The sequence below is a fragment of the Spinacia oleracea genome, chromosome 1 (assembly GCF_020520425.1).
Source record: "Spinacia oleracea cultivar Varoflay chromosome 1, BTI_SOV_V1, whole genome shotgun sequence".
NCBI lineage: Eukaryota > Viridiplantae > Streptophyta > Magnoliopsida > Caryophyllales > Amaranthaceae > Spinacia > Spinacia oleracea.
This window is the reverse complement of record NC_079487.1, coordinates 78,161,435-78,177,113: the sequence shown is the minus strand read 5'-3', so window position 1 is coordinate 78,177,113 and position 15,679 is coordinate 78,161,435. Positions and strand designations below refer to the sequence as shown.

At 37.0% G+C, this 15,679-nt stretch overlaps 2 protein-coding genes across 2 annotated transcripts; one reads left to right on the top strand and one right to left on the bottom strand.

Moving 5' to 3' along the window:
- Positions 1–3,914: 3,914 nt before the first annotated feature.
- Positions 3,915–11,832, bottom strand: LOC110801713 (superoxide dismutase [Mn], mitochondrial). The gene is made up of 6 exons (XM_022007118.2): positions 11,447–11,832; positions 9,516–9,562; positions 9,307–9,432; positions 9,168–9,224; positions 8,304–8,381; positions 3,915–4,223 (listed from the first exon to the last, which is right to left on the bottom strand). The coding sequence occupies exons 1-6, from the start codon at positions 11,739–11,741 to the stop codon at positions 4,125–4,127; spliced, it is 702 nt and encodes a 233-aa protein (XP_021862810.1). The 5' UTR covers positions 11,742–11,832; the 3' UTR covers positions 3,915–4,124.
- A 540-nt stretch (positions 11,833–12,372) lies between these two features.
- LOC130465460 (protein MAIN-LIKE 2-like) lies at positions 12,373–15,481 on the top strand. The gene is made up of 4 exons (XM_056834225.1): positions 12,373–12,435; positions 13,260–14,750; positions 14,844–15,278; positions 15,356–15,481. The coding sequence occupies exons 1-4, from the start codon at positions 12,373–12,375 to the stop codon at positions 15,479–15,481; spliced, it is 2,115 nt and encodes a 704-aa protein (XP_056690203.1).
- Positions 15,482–15,679: the final 198 nt, after the last annotated feature.

Genomic DNA, 15,679 nt, shown 5'->3' with positions numbered 1-15,679 from the left:
AAGATTTCATAAGTTAGTTTCTGATGAGTTTTCCTAAGCCTTTGTTTGGTTGAGGGGATTTGGGAGGAAAAGAAAAGAAAGGATATGGTTTTATTATGTTCCCATGTTTGGTTAGATAAATTACATAGGATTTGATGAGAAATGAAAGGAAATGAGAGGAAAGATCCTTTGTAAAAGTTTCAGTTTTCTTTCCTCCCAAGATTGAAGGAATTTGAGCAATATTTGGTTTATGCACCCGGGTGCACAGTGCTCACCGTGCACCCTGTTTTTAAATGAAAGAACATAAAGAATAATTACAAAGAACATAAAGTCAAAATACAAAGAACATTGATAAAATGTAACAATTTATCCCATAAATTTAGCATATTTTTTGAAAAAAAATCATCAACTAATCTTCAAACTTATCATCCACTTCATGAATAAAAACAAAGAATTCGTAAACAAGCGAAAGACCATTCCAGACTAAAGTAGAAAGAACTTATAATTCAAACTCATAGAACATATACGCCGATAGAACATATACACCCATAGAACATGTAGTTCAAACCCAAAGAACATATAATTCAATCCCAAAGAACTTATAACTCAAACTTAAATAACACATACTAACAAAATTACCTGCATTATAATCTAATGAACGTCATCCTCTGTAACACCCCGACAATTTTTCCTTTTTTAGAATAACCTTTTTAATAAATATAACTATAGAAAATTATCAAAATATTATCGCCCGCGTGAAAACCTAACAGCTTATTCATAATTTTGCAGCGGAAAACATAATAACTAACTTTAAGTTTGTGGATAGTCAACTACAGAATTAACTCCAAAATCAACCAATGAAAACAAAGTCAACATAACTAATTCAACGAGTTCAAAGTTCACTTAAACAAACCCAACTTAACTTAGAATATTAAAACTAAATTACAAGCTCTACAATCCTGAACCCAATGATGCATCATCTTCAAACCTCCAGATGGACAATGCTTATTGATCATTAGAGACTGCTCACCAAAATGGGTCATCACAGGATCAATAAGCCATAGCCATGATCAACACACAAACAAAGCACGTAATCAGCAAAGCTGAGTACTACATACTAATTCAATAATAATCCTAACATGATTCTATTAAACGAACAATCCTAACATGATACTAATAAAACATAAGTAAGGACAACCAAAACATATTAACTTGATGACCACATTTGACTAGACTAGACTTTTATAGCATTAATATGATTTTAATTGGAATAGTCAATGGACCCCGAGTTGTCTAACTAGAAGCCTTCACTAAGGAAGACGAGGTATGGGCGCGATTCTGTAACCCCAATGACCTGCGATATCGAGGAACCTTTTAAATAAAATAGAACGCGGTGATCAATCCGGTCGCATAAAAATCCATGGGCTACCACCATGAACCCCAACTTCCGATTGTCCGTCACTTCAGACATGCACAGGCTAAAGCTATTGCTATTCAGTTTACTTTACATGATTTACCAATTAATACTTTGTTATGACTCGTCAATCACATAAATAATATAATCAACAAGTATTCACAGCTGTTTTTATCTTGGAATTAATTAAATAAGTGATCACAAAGTTATCAATCAAGAACTCATTCCAATTAATTCAATATTTTCTTTAACAATGGTTAACCACCTTTATATAGGTGTAAAGTATCAACTTACTAAAAAAAGTCCCCGTCCCTCATAAAGTAGTGAAATGCTAAAAGGGAACAACGATCAATCGATCTAAACCGATATATAAAATAATATAAAGTTCCCAACTGACATGCTTGCACTAATCATCCATGCTAACATGTTATAATTCTCATAATAAAACTCTATGCTCAACGCATTCATCCAACGACATTGAACATGAAATTTCAACATAAACAAGTTCAATAATATATCAACATGGTTTCAATCATAGTACACATCCCCAAACACACAGGTATGTACGTACCTTGTGTAAACAAATTGATAGGTCACTTTAACGATTTCAAAAGTCGCCTACAGAGAATTCTCCGCCTAAAACAACCAATAAAGATTCACAATCAACTTCCAATAATTCACAGCAATAATAAAGTATTCTAAATACATCCTAAACCTATTTAAAACCTTCCCCAATATCAAAACTTGGATATTTAATATCCTAGCATAATAACTATTGAATTAATGATTGAAATTCATTACAAAACTCTACAAAAACACCATTAACATGCTTAGAACAGCGAAAAAATAATTTTAATAATTCATAATCATCCTACCATGATTTAAAACCATTAAAACCTTAAAATCCATGCTTTAAATAATTAAAATCCTTATTTCAATCGAATTATATAATCTAAAAAATAATAATTTAATTATGCAAAACATATAATCTGAAATTCATAATTAAATCATAAAAATTATAAATTTAAATTTAATTCAAGAAAACATAAATTAAATTAATAAAACATAATTAAAACATAAATTAGTTTAAGGGTTTAAGAATTAACCAAAAAGAGAGAGAAGGATGGCTGGCCGGCGGTCAGGGACGGCGGCAGCAGGGCACAGTCGGCGGCGGACGGGGCACGGCTGGCTGGTGGCGCAGCGGTGGTTGCTGGTGGCTGCGACTGACGTACTTGTGCTTGCAGAATAGGAAGAACGAAGAGGAGGGCTCCGCGAGCGAGAGGGAGAATAAGAAGGAGGGTCTCGGCTGGTGTTGTCGGCGTCGGTTGGTGTTTTCAGCGGCGGGGACGCAGTGAGGGTGGTTGGTCGACGTCTGGGTGGAGGTGCTGGTTCGAGTAAACAGAACACAAGGCTTAAGGAGGAGCGAAAAAACGAAAGAAACAAAAGGGGAGAGAAGGAAGAGAGGAGAACACAAGGCTTAAGGAGGAGAACCGGACGACGGAGGAGAGCAGGAACACCGACGGTGGCGGTGCAACAAGAAAGCAATGAGAGGTTTTGAGTTTTTGAGCGTGAGAGTTTTACAAGAGGAAGAGGGAGTACGTGAGTTATGGGTTTGAGGGTTGAGAGGAGAGTGAATGATTGTGAGTAAATTTTGGGGTTTCTTTATTGTGGGCTTTACTAATGGGCTTTACTAATTGGGCTAGGATTAGAATTTCTTTCAGTGTTTGAATCCAAAACCGATTAGAAGTATTTCCAAATTCAACGTGTTTTCGTATATCAAATTCTTTTCAAAGTATGATTCTAAAAATTATGTTTGATTGCATAAATCATTAAAATATTTAGAATGTAATTAAATAAAATAAATATACGTTAATTATATATTTATTACTAAAATTCGTAAATTCTATTTAAATATAAATAATTATATGTTAAAATATATTAATAAAATATATAAATTTACAGGGGATTACATCCTCAATCTCATACAAAATAAAAATAAAAATTAGAAAAGTAAATACCAAAACACATGAAAAAAATCAAGAAAAAATAAATACCAAAAACACATGAAAAATATAAGAATTACGTTTCTTTCAACAACAAATTTGGAACAATAAGACGTTCAAATGTATAGAAAAACAAAATCCTCTAATTTAGAATAGATAATTTTATACAAAGTATAACAATATCTACCTTTTATTTTTTAACTGCTGAACTAAAATATTTTAAAAAGATTATATTCAACTTCCCTGCAAAAAAAAGGATATCTATAAATCTGATTTTTTTTTTATTACTTAAAATGTAAATAATGTTTAAAACTACATCGTTTTGTACAAGGTGCACAGTGCTCACTGTGCACCCGGGTGTATAATCCTATTTGCGGAATTTGAAAAGAAAGAGAAAATTAAAAGCTGTCATATATATTTTCTTTCCCTTGTTTTCCTTTCTTTTCTCCTCTTTACCTTTACTAATAAATAAACCAAACAGGGCCTAAGAAAATTAACATAAATATGAACAGAAGATCTGCACAAAATGTTCATGACATTCAAGACAGTTTAGCAATCTGTTGAAAAAACAGAATGTTTGAGACGGGATTTATGATCAGCCTGTTTGTATTCTTCAAAGCAAATACAAAAGTGAGAATGAGATACATCAAAGCAGGCGTGCACAGCATGGCTATTTTCTCTTTCTAAAGCACAACGTTTATTCTCTGCAAAAGATGATATGTTACAACTTAGTGGCTGGGGCACTCTTTCTCATACACCTCGCTTGCATATTTCCAGTTCATAACCTTCCAGATGTTCTTCAGATAATCAGGTCTCACATTCTTGTACTGCACAAGAGAAACAGCCTAAATATCAACAAAAGTCGGAACCAAGAAATAGACTATAAATGAGATACACAAAAAGTGTGCATCTAACTCATGAACGGGTAAAAGGATATGCATAGAGCACACAGAGGACATCCGAAGCCGATAAGAAGAGAATTATTTGCAAATTAACTTAGAGATCAGAAGCATCATCATCAATCAAGAAACAGCAAGATTATGGAAGTATTCAACATTAGTCCTATTGGAAAAATATTTGTTTTTGTTTGAAAGCTTGCAATCTTTGTAATTCATCATCATATTCATGGTTCTTCAGAATGTGATAGGTCGGTTTTCTCCCAGGGTTCCAACCGTTATCTTCTTCTTCTTCTTCTTCTTCTTCTTCTTCTTCTTCTTCATACTCCCTCCGTCTATGTTACTCCGACACTCCCCCGGACGGCTGGTGTGGGTGTCGACACGACCCGATCCGCGACACGACGCTCGACACGTGTCCGGAGAGGTGTCGACTCCGATGTCGGAAAAGTGTCCGGAATAACGTGTCGGAGTCGGGAGGAGGAAAAAAATAGAAAAAAATTCAAAATTTGCAAAATATACCTCGTAGGTGACCCTAACTCGTCTTACCCGAAACCAAAAGCATTAGATCTTGAAGAATTCGAAACCCTAACTCTAGCAATTGAAGGTGGGGGAAGCGAAAAAGCAAAAATATTGTTAGGGCTTTTGTTGTGGTAGAAAATCCGAGTTGAATGCACTCTTTAATTCTGGTTTTTGTTGAAATTAAATCTTGAGAATCAGCCATAGCCATTGTTTCCGGCGTTCTTTGCTTCCGTCATTTGTTCTCTTTGTGTTGTCGGTGCCTTATTAAGTTGGTGGATTGGTGCCTGACTGCTGGTGGGCTTTAAAACTTTACCCTTTTTCTTTCATTTTTTTTTAAAAAAACATTTTTTCTTTAATTAATTAGGTTTGGGAAGTGGGACAATCCCACGTGACTATCTTTCCCAGTATTCAAAAAGTCTCATTAGTCATTAATCAATTATTCACTCTATTGATTTTTTTAATTTTTTATTTTTTTTTGAGAGGGAGACTATTTAAAAGTAAGCTGCCTTTTCAAAGTTCTCATTATTTTTTTTTCTTTTAATTAATTACCTAACTTTTAAGTTTTGTATTTTAAAATTGTTTTATATTTTTATGTTTAAGTGGTTAAATTTTTGCATTTGGATATTTTGAGTAAAATTTATATATATATATATTTTTATTTATACTGTTTATGTATTTTATAAAAAGTGTCCCTTTTTTTTATCCGACACTTTGTATGGGAGAAGGGTCTAAAAAAAAGTCAAGACACTCCTTTGACCGTGTCGGAGTGTCTACAAATATTTGGATCGAAGTGTCCGACACCCCGACACCCGTGTCTGAGTAACATAGCCCTCCGTCCCTTTTTGTTCTTTACGTATTCCGTTTTGGGCGTCCCATTTTATCCCTTACGTTTGAATATTTTTTTCAATACTATTTCCCAAAAAAATGTGTCCAAATTGAACAAAAAAATCAAAACATTAAATTCACCTCACCATACCTCATTCCTCATTCCTTCACTCCACTCACGTCACTTAATTAATGAGGAAATTTTATTATTTAATTGAAAAAATAAATGAATTGAAGCTCTTTTTTATTATGCTTAAAATTCATGTGCATGATACCAAACGTAAAAAATAAAAAGGGACAGAAGTAATACTTGGTTTGCTTGCTTAATCATTCTTCGTTATTGTTAATTAATCACAATTATAATTCCCAACAAGAATTAATCACACTAGTAGCTAGCTTCAATCTTTAATTGCCCTTAGATTGTGGATTCCGATCTTTTGACCAAATCCACGGCATATCAAATACGATCAATGGTTGGTTTTTGTAATATCTTATGGGCACAAATAATGGTAGTAATTGAACTAATATTCTAGAAACTTACAATTGTTGAAGTAGCAGAACTCTCATCTTTTAAAGGTTTTTCTATAAGTCGCCCTAAGGGTGAAGTATAAAAAATCAATGACATTTTCTAAGATATCTTAGTTCGTCATTCATGAAAAAATCACACTTTGATCATTGATATGAATGTTTATTTAGTAGTACTTAATGTTTACATTTTTAGATTCTTATGCCCTACGGGTTTACATTATCATTTTCCCGGTATTAATAAGAATGTTTATCAAATATTTTCCTTCTGTCTTTTATGACAGTTTTCAATGTGATTTGAATGCGCTCAAACTAAATTGAATGCTCCTAAACTCAATTTTCCTAAAATTAAGGACTGGTAAGTTCAAAAGAATAAGGCCTTAGTAAAATGAACATAATTTACATGATTCAACCAAGAATGAGAAGAAAAAAAAACTTTCCAGTCCCTTTCCTATCTCGTTCCAGTTTCTCTCCTCAATTCTTGAACCTATGTGATTTTCGGCACAAGTTTGAAGGTAAAATTATTGAAAAGGGGAAAATCGTTTTCTCATGAACACGTTTTACACCAAACTAAACACTCCCTTAGGGCATGCTTGGATTGAGGGTAATGTATTAAAGGGGTAATAAAAGTCAAACTAAGGTAATTGAAGGTGATGATGAGGGGATGAAGTGGTGGCAAAGGGAACAAGCTAGTGTTGGCAAGAAGAAAATAAAAGGAAAGGTGGAACAAATACCCTCATCATGGGGGGAATAGTTACCCACCATCCCACTAGGGTGATTATTACCCTCATTTGGGGGGTAATTACTTCCCCCCTTCTTCCCTTCTCCTCACAACACCACCACTACCACAACTTCTCATCACAATACCACCACACCACCCTCCATGCAACCACCACAATTCTCCTTCATTGTCCTTTTATTATGGTGGTTTGACTTTTATTACCCCATAATCCATTACACCCAATCCAAGCGTGCCCTTAGTCTAACTTATATCTCCCTTGCAGAAATTCAGTACTTCCTACAGCCTCGAATAATTGAATTTAAAAAAGAAAAAACAAGGGCTTACACCACCTTCACTTGCTCTCAGCTTCATATATCAAAACACAATACATGTCCATGTCATAACCTTTCAAAGAGTCGTTTGAGAGGCAAGCTCTTCAACAGCGTCCAGTAGTTATCCCTCTGAAGTAGGGTTTAAAGAGGTTTAAACGTACGCAATCTCACCCCTATTTAAGGACAAATAGAAAGGATGTCTCTCAGTCCCCATTAACCAGTTGCCTTTAGATTATATTTCATCAAAATGATGATCCAAAAGGAAGTTTTTAAAGACGATGCTGAGATTTCTACAGTTATGCCTAATTCATAGACATCAATGATCAATCCACTCAATGAGCAATTATGTAGGTAAGATTTCCTTTACATATGTACCTTGACATCCTAGCTATAAAATATGAAGCTGCACATACCCAGTCCACCCCCAATCCAAGAATATAAGGTTCCAGGATTCCTAAAAATTTCAGTATCAACATCCGCCAAGCATCATTAGAAACAAAACCAGCTTTAGAAGATATAACTATTTCTCCCAGTTCACCCCCGATCAGAGACCCAGACCTTATAATTTCCAAGAAAAACAAGTGGTTCATGATCACAAACAGAAGAGCCACTAACAAGTAAGGTGACAAGAACCTCAAGAAAGGAGAGAACAAGTATGTTGTTATTGCTGGATTGAGTTGTTTAGTACAGTATGAAGGTTCCAATGTCCGCAAGCTTTGAAATCCAAATTAAAAACAACTGGATACCATAATGCAGCAAATGAAGGCATAGTGAAGTTGGCCAGGATGAAAAAGAGATCGACTGCCCAGTAAGACCAGTCATGACCCAACATCAATTTTTGTCTTCTCTTTTACTACCACCAAGAAAAGAAAAGGTGCAATCTGGTTAAAAATAACAGTTTGATGTGAATGAACTACAGGTTTCTGTTTGCCCTAACAGTTACTAAAGTAAACCAAGAAGAACAGAGGAAGGACAATATGTACAGGTTTCTAGATAAGCTAAATAATGAAGTTAGACGACATAAAAGCTAGAGTACAACAGTGCGGACAAAAATGCTCAACATTTCTCTACAAAAAGTACAAGAATTACCTGCAGGTAGTATGCATGCTCCCACACATCAATACCGAGTATAGGAATCAAGCTGGGTCCTTTAGTTACCAGTGGGTCCTGGAACAAAACATCAGAGTCATAAAACAACATAACTACACTACTAGGAAAATCCAACAACCGATGTGCATAAGGAAAAGGGAAGAGGGTACTATCTTAGTTGGCGCACCAAGGCACAAAAATCCCTGGAGCCTAGGCGCAAGGAGAAGCCGCACGCCTATCATAAAGGGCACAGTTTTTTCAAATTTTTGTGGTATTTATTTCTATAAGAAAAATCAAAATAGTACTACTTGTTGTCACAAAGGGATAAAATAGTAAGTATAGTAAAATGAAAAGCTTTTTTGTGGGAAATAAAAATAAAAAGAGCAAGGAAGATTCAAGTAACTTTTTGGTCACTTTTAATCATTGACTCTTTATTTTTATTCTCAAAAGAAGTGTGCCACACCTTACATAAAACAATTACTCTAAAATAGAAAAGGAGGAGTTTACATGACCTGTCGCTGAAAGAGAGAAGATAAAATGGAGAAATTTGGGGTTTTCTCTCTCCTTTTTCAATATATTAAATTCTAAATATTAGGGAGTCATTAGGTCACGCTGTTTTGGCCTTTTTTTTAAAAAAAAACATCATTACTTGTAAGCAATAAGAGCCTTATACCATTAGGCGCATAAGGTGATGCGCTTTTTCCACGGTGCCTAGGTGCGCTTTCTAAAACCAAGGGTATTCTCAGTCTATTACTCCATCACTCCAGGGAAAGGGGAATTATCTTCTTCAGAAACATCATGTTAGTAACACAAGAAAACCAATCTTTGCTCCTACAAATTAACAAAAACTATAAGTGCATTCACCTGATTTGGAGTGGTTTCAACAAGAAGCTTCTTCGACTGTGTATCTAGTCCAAGCCACTGCTCCAAAGAATGCAGATCATCACACAAGAGAAAATGTGTAAAAGTAGAAAGGTCAATGGCCTGAGACTGTAAAACTTACCACCCACCCAGAACCTTGTAAGGCAGCTCCTTCAGCATTCATTTTCTGGATAAGAGCTTCTAGAGAACCGAAATTTGAATCAATCGCCCAACCCAATGAAGATTTTGGAGGCTCACCACCTCCTTCCTACATAATAATAATAATATCCTCTATCAAACTCAATCACACAAATGCACAACAGATAAGACTATCTCAGTATCGACACGTACATTAATTGGAGCAAGGTTCTTCCAGAAAATTGAGTGATTTACATGACCTGCCATCAAATTTGTTCATATCAGAAAAATTGATGCAAAGAAATGAGATAAAGCACTAAAAAAGAGGTAGGAAACAAGGACATTTTAATTATGGATTAATTATTTTTAGGCAAATTTGTTAGAAAATACCTTTTATAAGGACGAGTTTGTGAGAAAGGACCTTATATAAGTAAAGTGGAAATGGAACCTTGTTGAACTTTATTTTTGTTGATTGGGACCTTAGGCCGGAAAATGAGCATTGACGACAATTTTCCGGCGTTGACCCCCCACGAGCCGGTCACGTGACTTATAGAAACAGATTTTTTATTCCCCCCCCCCCCCCTTTACCCACCAATTCCATCCCCTTTTTATTTCCCCAAGTCACATCTCTCCTTTGATTTTTAATATTTCTGCATTCTTCACCGATTGTTCTAATTTAGATGAACATGAAAATTATGGTTCATTTGTGTATTTTCACCCTAATTTAATTTCGTTTTCTAATATATTGTGTTTAAAGTATGGTCTTTCTCTCAACGAAAGGTGAACATCAGTGATTGTGGGTTTTTAATATATTCGGGTGTTTCTTTTAAATAACTTGGGGGTGGAATTGGAATGAAAAGGGGCAAAATAAAATAAAATAAAACTGTTTGTATAAGTCATGTGACCGGCACGTAGGGTTTCAACGCCAAAAAATTGTGGTCAATGCTCATCTTCTAACCTAAGGTCCCAGTCAACAAAAATAAAGTTCACTAAGGTACCATTTTTCCACTTTGCTTATATAAGGTCCTTTCTCACAAACTCGACCTTATAAAAGATCTTTTTTTTGACAAACTTATAAACTGCACATATATAATGCCAAAGCATGATTTCTTAGGGACAATGAGACAACACTTAAAATCAATCAAATTCTAACAGGAAGCATAATACATAACAATTAGGAGTCTCGGAAAACTACATTCTGCAAGTATATTGGCAACCAGACAGCTTCAGAAAGAATTAGACAAAGCTAGTAGCAACATATCAACTTTGTTAGCTCACACTTCGTAGGGGTAATCCTCTCCGATCCTTTCTAGCACGTCTAACACACAGTCACATTGGCAGCGAACCTAATTCACCAGATTCTCACAGAGCACCCACACAACAACACTGAGAACCTCTAATATCTACCAAATATCTACACCACTCCCCCTTTTTCCCAGCCCTCCTTTTTGCAACCTAAAGAAGGCCATTTCACAAATACCAGGCTACCAATATCTCACCACTGAGTTTTTCTTCTAAACTTGCCATGTTCCCCAGCTCGAAACAAATAATGCTTTTGATACACTAATTACAACTGAGGACGTTGAAATCCAAATTGCTTCCTCATTAAGCATCACCTATAACTCCAATTTACAATCAGACGAAGAAAGTAATATCATAAGAGATGTGATCACGGACAACTAAAATACACTGAAGTCTTCCAACTTACACATTGCTGCGAACATTCATAAACATTGAAGATACTCAATCGAACTACAATGTTAACCACAAAATGATGTATTTACATCAATTAGCATATGCAGGTATTTCAAACATGATTGTTTATTTTTTATTTTTTGACAGCACAGAATAAACAAACATTACTGTTACTTTTTGTTTAAACCTAACAGTCGTGATTTTTTTGAGACATCCAGTTTCTGGTACAATAAGTAATCTGTATCTGTATCAAGAAAATGCGGAAAAACAAATGACGAAAACACAGAAATTCGCCAAAAGAATAATAATATCATGAACATTTCGTCATCGACATTACCAACTGAGTCAAACCAATGACAATTTACTGGTGATAAATTCCCGAAAAGTCGAAAAACTAAAATGAAAACATAATAATTTCGAAGCGGAGAGAGAAAGAAAGAGAGTCGAACCTCCGCCATTGAATTTAATGGCGTTCTGAAGCTTGACAACAGTAGATGCATCGCCTTTAGCCATAGCATCATCGAGCTGCTCAAGAGCTTTGTTGTAGTTAGTGATGTAAGTCTGATGATGCTTCTGATGATGGATCTGCATGATTTCGCCGCTAATGGCGGGCTCAAGAGCGCCATAGTCGTACGGAAGATCAGGGAGAGAGAAAGTCTGCAACGATCGACATTGGAGAAGAGTACCTTGCTTTGAAAATGCAGAAGTTAGGGCTTTTCGGGTCAACAGTGTTCGAAACGCCATTTCTGAGAAGATTGATCTTCTGAATTTTCGAGGGGCTTCGGTTTGAAATGGGAAGGAGAGAGGACAAAGTTGCTGGTTTTGGTTGGGTGAGGGTTTAGATGGCACCCTCACGTTGCGTCCACGTCATTTCAATACTACTCGTATTTTTTTGGGATTGTTATTCGACGCCCTGTTCCGTTAATAACGCCCTAATTTTTAACGTGAAAGTACGATTTTGCCCTTTAAAATCAAAATCACCCCCTCCCTCATCACCCTTCTCCTTCTGCTCTTTCCCTTCCTCCCTCTCCTCCTCCTGCCGGCAGCCTTAAAATTGCGCCGCCGCCGTCAACTCCGGTCGGGTGAGCAAACCCATATTTTCGCCGGCCAACGCTTGTCTCCTTCTCTGTTCTAATTGTCGAGCAAACCCGACCGGAAATGCGTTAAAAAACCCCCCTCACCATAGCCGCCGGAGCAAACCCATAGCCCCCTCTTGCACGCACCATAGCCGCCGGCGTCCAAAAACCCCCCTCTTTAATTCAATCGTCTCTCGCCGGACGCCCATCCCCTGTTATTCCAACCCCTGTTTCGCCGGCCACGACTCCTGTTTCGCCGCCCACGACGCTGGTTTTCGCCGGTGATATTGTCAACGTCAATGGCTTCAAAGAGGAGACCGACATCGACGCCTTTGTCTCCTCCACAACCGCCGGCGTTAAAGGTAATTGAAATTGTTTTTTTAATTGAAAGGGGTTGGGTGGCGCACACAAATTGCGTCGACCTCCATGTCAACCGCGCACAGCCTGTGCGCCGGTGACATGGGGTTCGTGCAGATCTGGTGCACCACCTCCATGTCACCGGCGCACAGGCTGTGCGCGGTTGACATGGAGGTCGACGCAATTTGTGTGCGTGGGCGGGGATTCTGGGTTTGAAATTTTAATTTTAATTATTTATTTATTTATTATTGTTGTACTATTACTGAATTTTAATTTAATTTTTATAATTTTAGATTTTTTTTATTATTTAATTATCTGTTTTAATTTAGATTATAATATTTTAGTTGATTAAAATTTATTATGTTAACGGAATTAATTATTAATGTTAGGGAATATTATTAATTGATGTTAGGGAATATAATTAATTGATAAATGTTAGTAAATATTATTAAATTATTATATACATCATAGTTTATATAAATAAAAATATAGTTTATAATATGAAAATGTATTATAAAATTATTAGCGTTTAAACGATATATAAATGTTAGTTTGGTAACAAGTATGTGTCACGCTAATAAAAATTTAAAAATGTAATCCAGGTCACGTTGATATTAAGAATAGTTGTTAACAAGCATATGTCATGTTAGAGTATTTAGTAACACTAGAAATGAGTAACGTAAATTTGAATATTTTATTAGCAATATTTAGCACTTTATAAATGAGTAACGTAATTTTGAATCGATTTGAAAATATAATTGAATATTAATGGAGGAATTAATTTTTAATGAAAATCAACCTAATATATGTCACGTTTGATGAATAATAGAGACTTACGAAGACCAACGTCGAATTTGATGAGGATAACGTGGATGATGTGAATGATGTCGTTGTTGGTTCTGGAGTGAGGCATACGAGAAGTCGGTGTGTAAATGCTTCGGTTAGGAGAGAGAGAGAGAGAGATGGTTTACCATTGGGTGAGGAGTATATTGAGGAGGACTTGGAGGACTTCACAACTGCTTTGGATAACGCCTTGCAATCCACCTCACCCCAGGCGCAGTTGAATAGCTCGCCACCTCAGTCTTCTCATGGGTCGAAGGTTTGCCATGACTATGACGTGGATTCTAAGGGCGATGAGGATGAGGGTTCTGAGGGCGATGAGAATGAGGGTTCTGAGGGCAATGAGGATGAGGGTTCTGGGGGCAATGAGGATGAGGGTTCTAAGGGCGATGAGGAGCCAGTCATTCCACCTCGCGTCGTGGTGCGCGACTCTAATGCTCCTATTACTATTCATCGACGTAAAGGAAAGTTTATTCGTAACCCTGAGGGGAGTATGAGTACCACCGGACGTTGTCGTAGAGATAAGGGGACTAGAGACACATGGTTAGTTACAAGCCCGATGGGCGGAGGTCCTTTAGACGGTAGCGTTATTCCTAGCTACCCGGCTCACGTTGCGAGGTCCTTATGGGAAGCCACGTTCGATCGAGGTAAATTGCATTGCCAGAGTAAAGTAGTGGTATGTAAGCGGCTAATGAAGTGGTATCGTGGAATGAAAGAAGATCTGCGAGATAAGCTAGGTGAAAGTTCGTTGAGTCATTTGCCATTTATGATGGCATCCCACATTGACGCTCCTTTGATTTCAGCTTTCGTGGAGAGGTGGCAACCGGATACGAACACTTTTCACTTGCCATTTGGAGAGATGACGATCATGTTGCATGACGTTCAGGCGATACTTGGGATTCCTGTTGAGGGGAGTGTAGTGAGTTGTACCTACGACGACACGAGCAGATCTCTTATGAGCCTTATTCTTGATTTGCTTCAGGTGAGCGATGAGGCGACCCTTAAAGTAGGGAAAGCGCCTATATGGCAGCGCGGTTGTGTGAAGACTTCTACTATTATTGGCAATTTGGAGGGATTGGCTAGGGACCCAGAGTGTGAGATGACTGGTTGGCTATTGACTGCTATTGGATGTTGTTTGTTTACTGATAAGAGTAGAAGTCGGGTTCGCTCGCAGATCTCACGTAATCTAGATCATTTGGATCGTGTACCGAGCTACTCTTGGGGCTCAGCTTGCTTAGCCTTTCTTTATCGCCAGCTGGGTATGGCTACACGATCAGAGTCACGAGGTATTGGAGGTTGTCTCACGCTTCTTCAGGCGTGGATATACGAGCATTTTCCATGCTTCCGACCACGATCGGTCAGGAAGGATATAGGACATAGTGATCCTCGTGCATTGAGATGGGTTTATGCTCCAGAGAGTAAGGATCAGACTAGGTTGGCATCGTTTCGTGCTCGATTAGACAAGCTCACACCAGAGCAGGTAATATAACAAACATAATTAATTGTTTTAAGTGCATATTGCTTATGTTTTGTATTAGTTATAATATTTTGTTGATGTTGTCATTATTCGTAGGTTTTGTGGACGCCATTTGGCGCCAACCCCGCCGCACCTTGTCCGAGGACTACTTATATTGGGCCCATATGTTATCGTGACATTGGCGAAATGTACAACCCTGATCAGGTTACTCGACAATTGGGTTATGTGCAGCGTGTTCCGCAGGAAGTCATTTTCTTTGGTAAAGCGTATCGGCCACCTAACTCGAGGAAGTATGAGGTGGAGTTTCATGACTTGACACATATAGACAAGTTGTGGAAACGTTTCGCAGCCGATGGTTATGCTGCCAGTTTGATTCTCGCGTCTCTGACTCCTGTTCCAGATGGTGTGCCTTACTTGTGTGAAGATGATTATGATACATGGTTTATGGGTCACTCTCATCCATACATTTGTCCTGCTTTTGCTGCATTTCCACCGACTGTAGTTGTACCTGACCGCTCTCACACTGAATACGTAAGTCTATTTACTTTTATAATTGTATTTTTTAAACATTTGGTTGTAGTTAACATTTTCCTAAATTCATATTGCAGTGGATTGGGCGATATAACCAAGTCGTTCATGGACTTATTGAAGCTCATAATGATCCTCATCACCCGATGGTGATAGCCGCCCAGAAGTTATTGGATGATTGGAACTTTATTTTGCATTCCCAGTGACTGTAATAGCTTTTCATGAACTTCAGTTGCATTGGACTTTGTATTTCAATTTTTATTTGGACTTTGTAATTCGTGTTTATTTGGACTTTGTAATTCGTGTTTATTTGGACTTTGTAATTTGTGTTTATTTGGACTTTCTAATTCGTGTTTGTTTGGACGTTTAGAATGGACTTTGTAATTTAATTTGGGATGATTTTG

What these genes read in the sequence shown, in the direction of transcription:
- LOC110801713 (XM_022007118.2), bottom strand. Translation starts at nt 11,741, where the DNA reads ATGGCGTTTCGAACACTGTTGACCCGAAAAGCCCTAACTTCTGCATTT. An exon ending in CATTAAATTCAATGGCGGAG is followed by an intron (nt 9,563 to 11,446) that starts GTTCGACTCTCT and finishes ATTTGATGGCAG; the next exon opens with GTCATGTAAATCACTCAATT. An exon ending in AGAACCTTGCTCCAATTAAT is followed by an intron (nt 9,433 to 9,515) that starts GTACGTGTCGAT and finishes ATTATTATGTAG; the next exon opens with GAAGGAGGTGGTGAGCCTCC.
- LOC130465460 (XM_056834225.1), top strand. Translation starts at nt 12,373, where the DNA reads ATGGCTTCAAAGAGGAGACCGACATCGACGCCTTTGTCTCCTCCACAA. An exon ending in ACAAGCTCACACCAGAGCAG is followed by an intron (nt 14,751 to 14,843) that starts GTAATATAACAA and finishes CATTATTCGTAG; the next exon opens with GTTTTGTGGACGCCATTTGG. An exon ending in ACCGCTCTCACACTGAATAC is followed by an intron (nt 15,279 to 15,355) that starts GTAAGTCTATTT and finishes TTCATATTGCAG; the next exon opens with TGGATTGGGCGATATAACCA.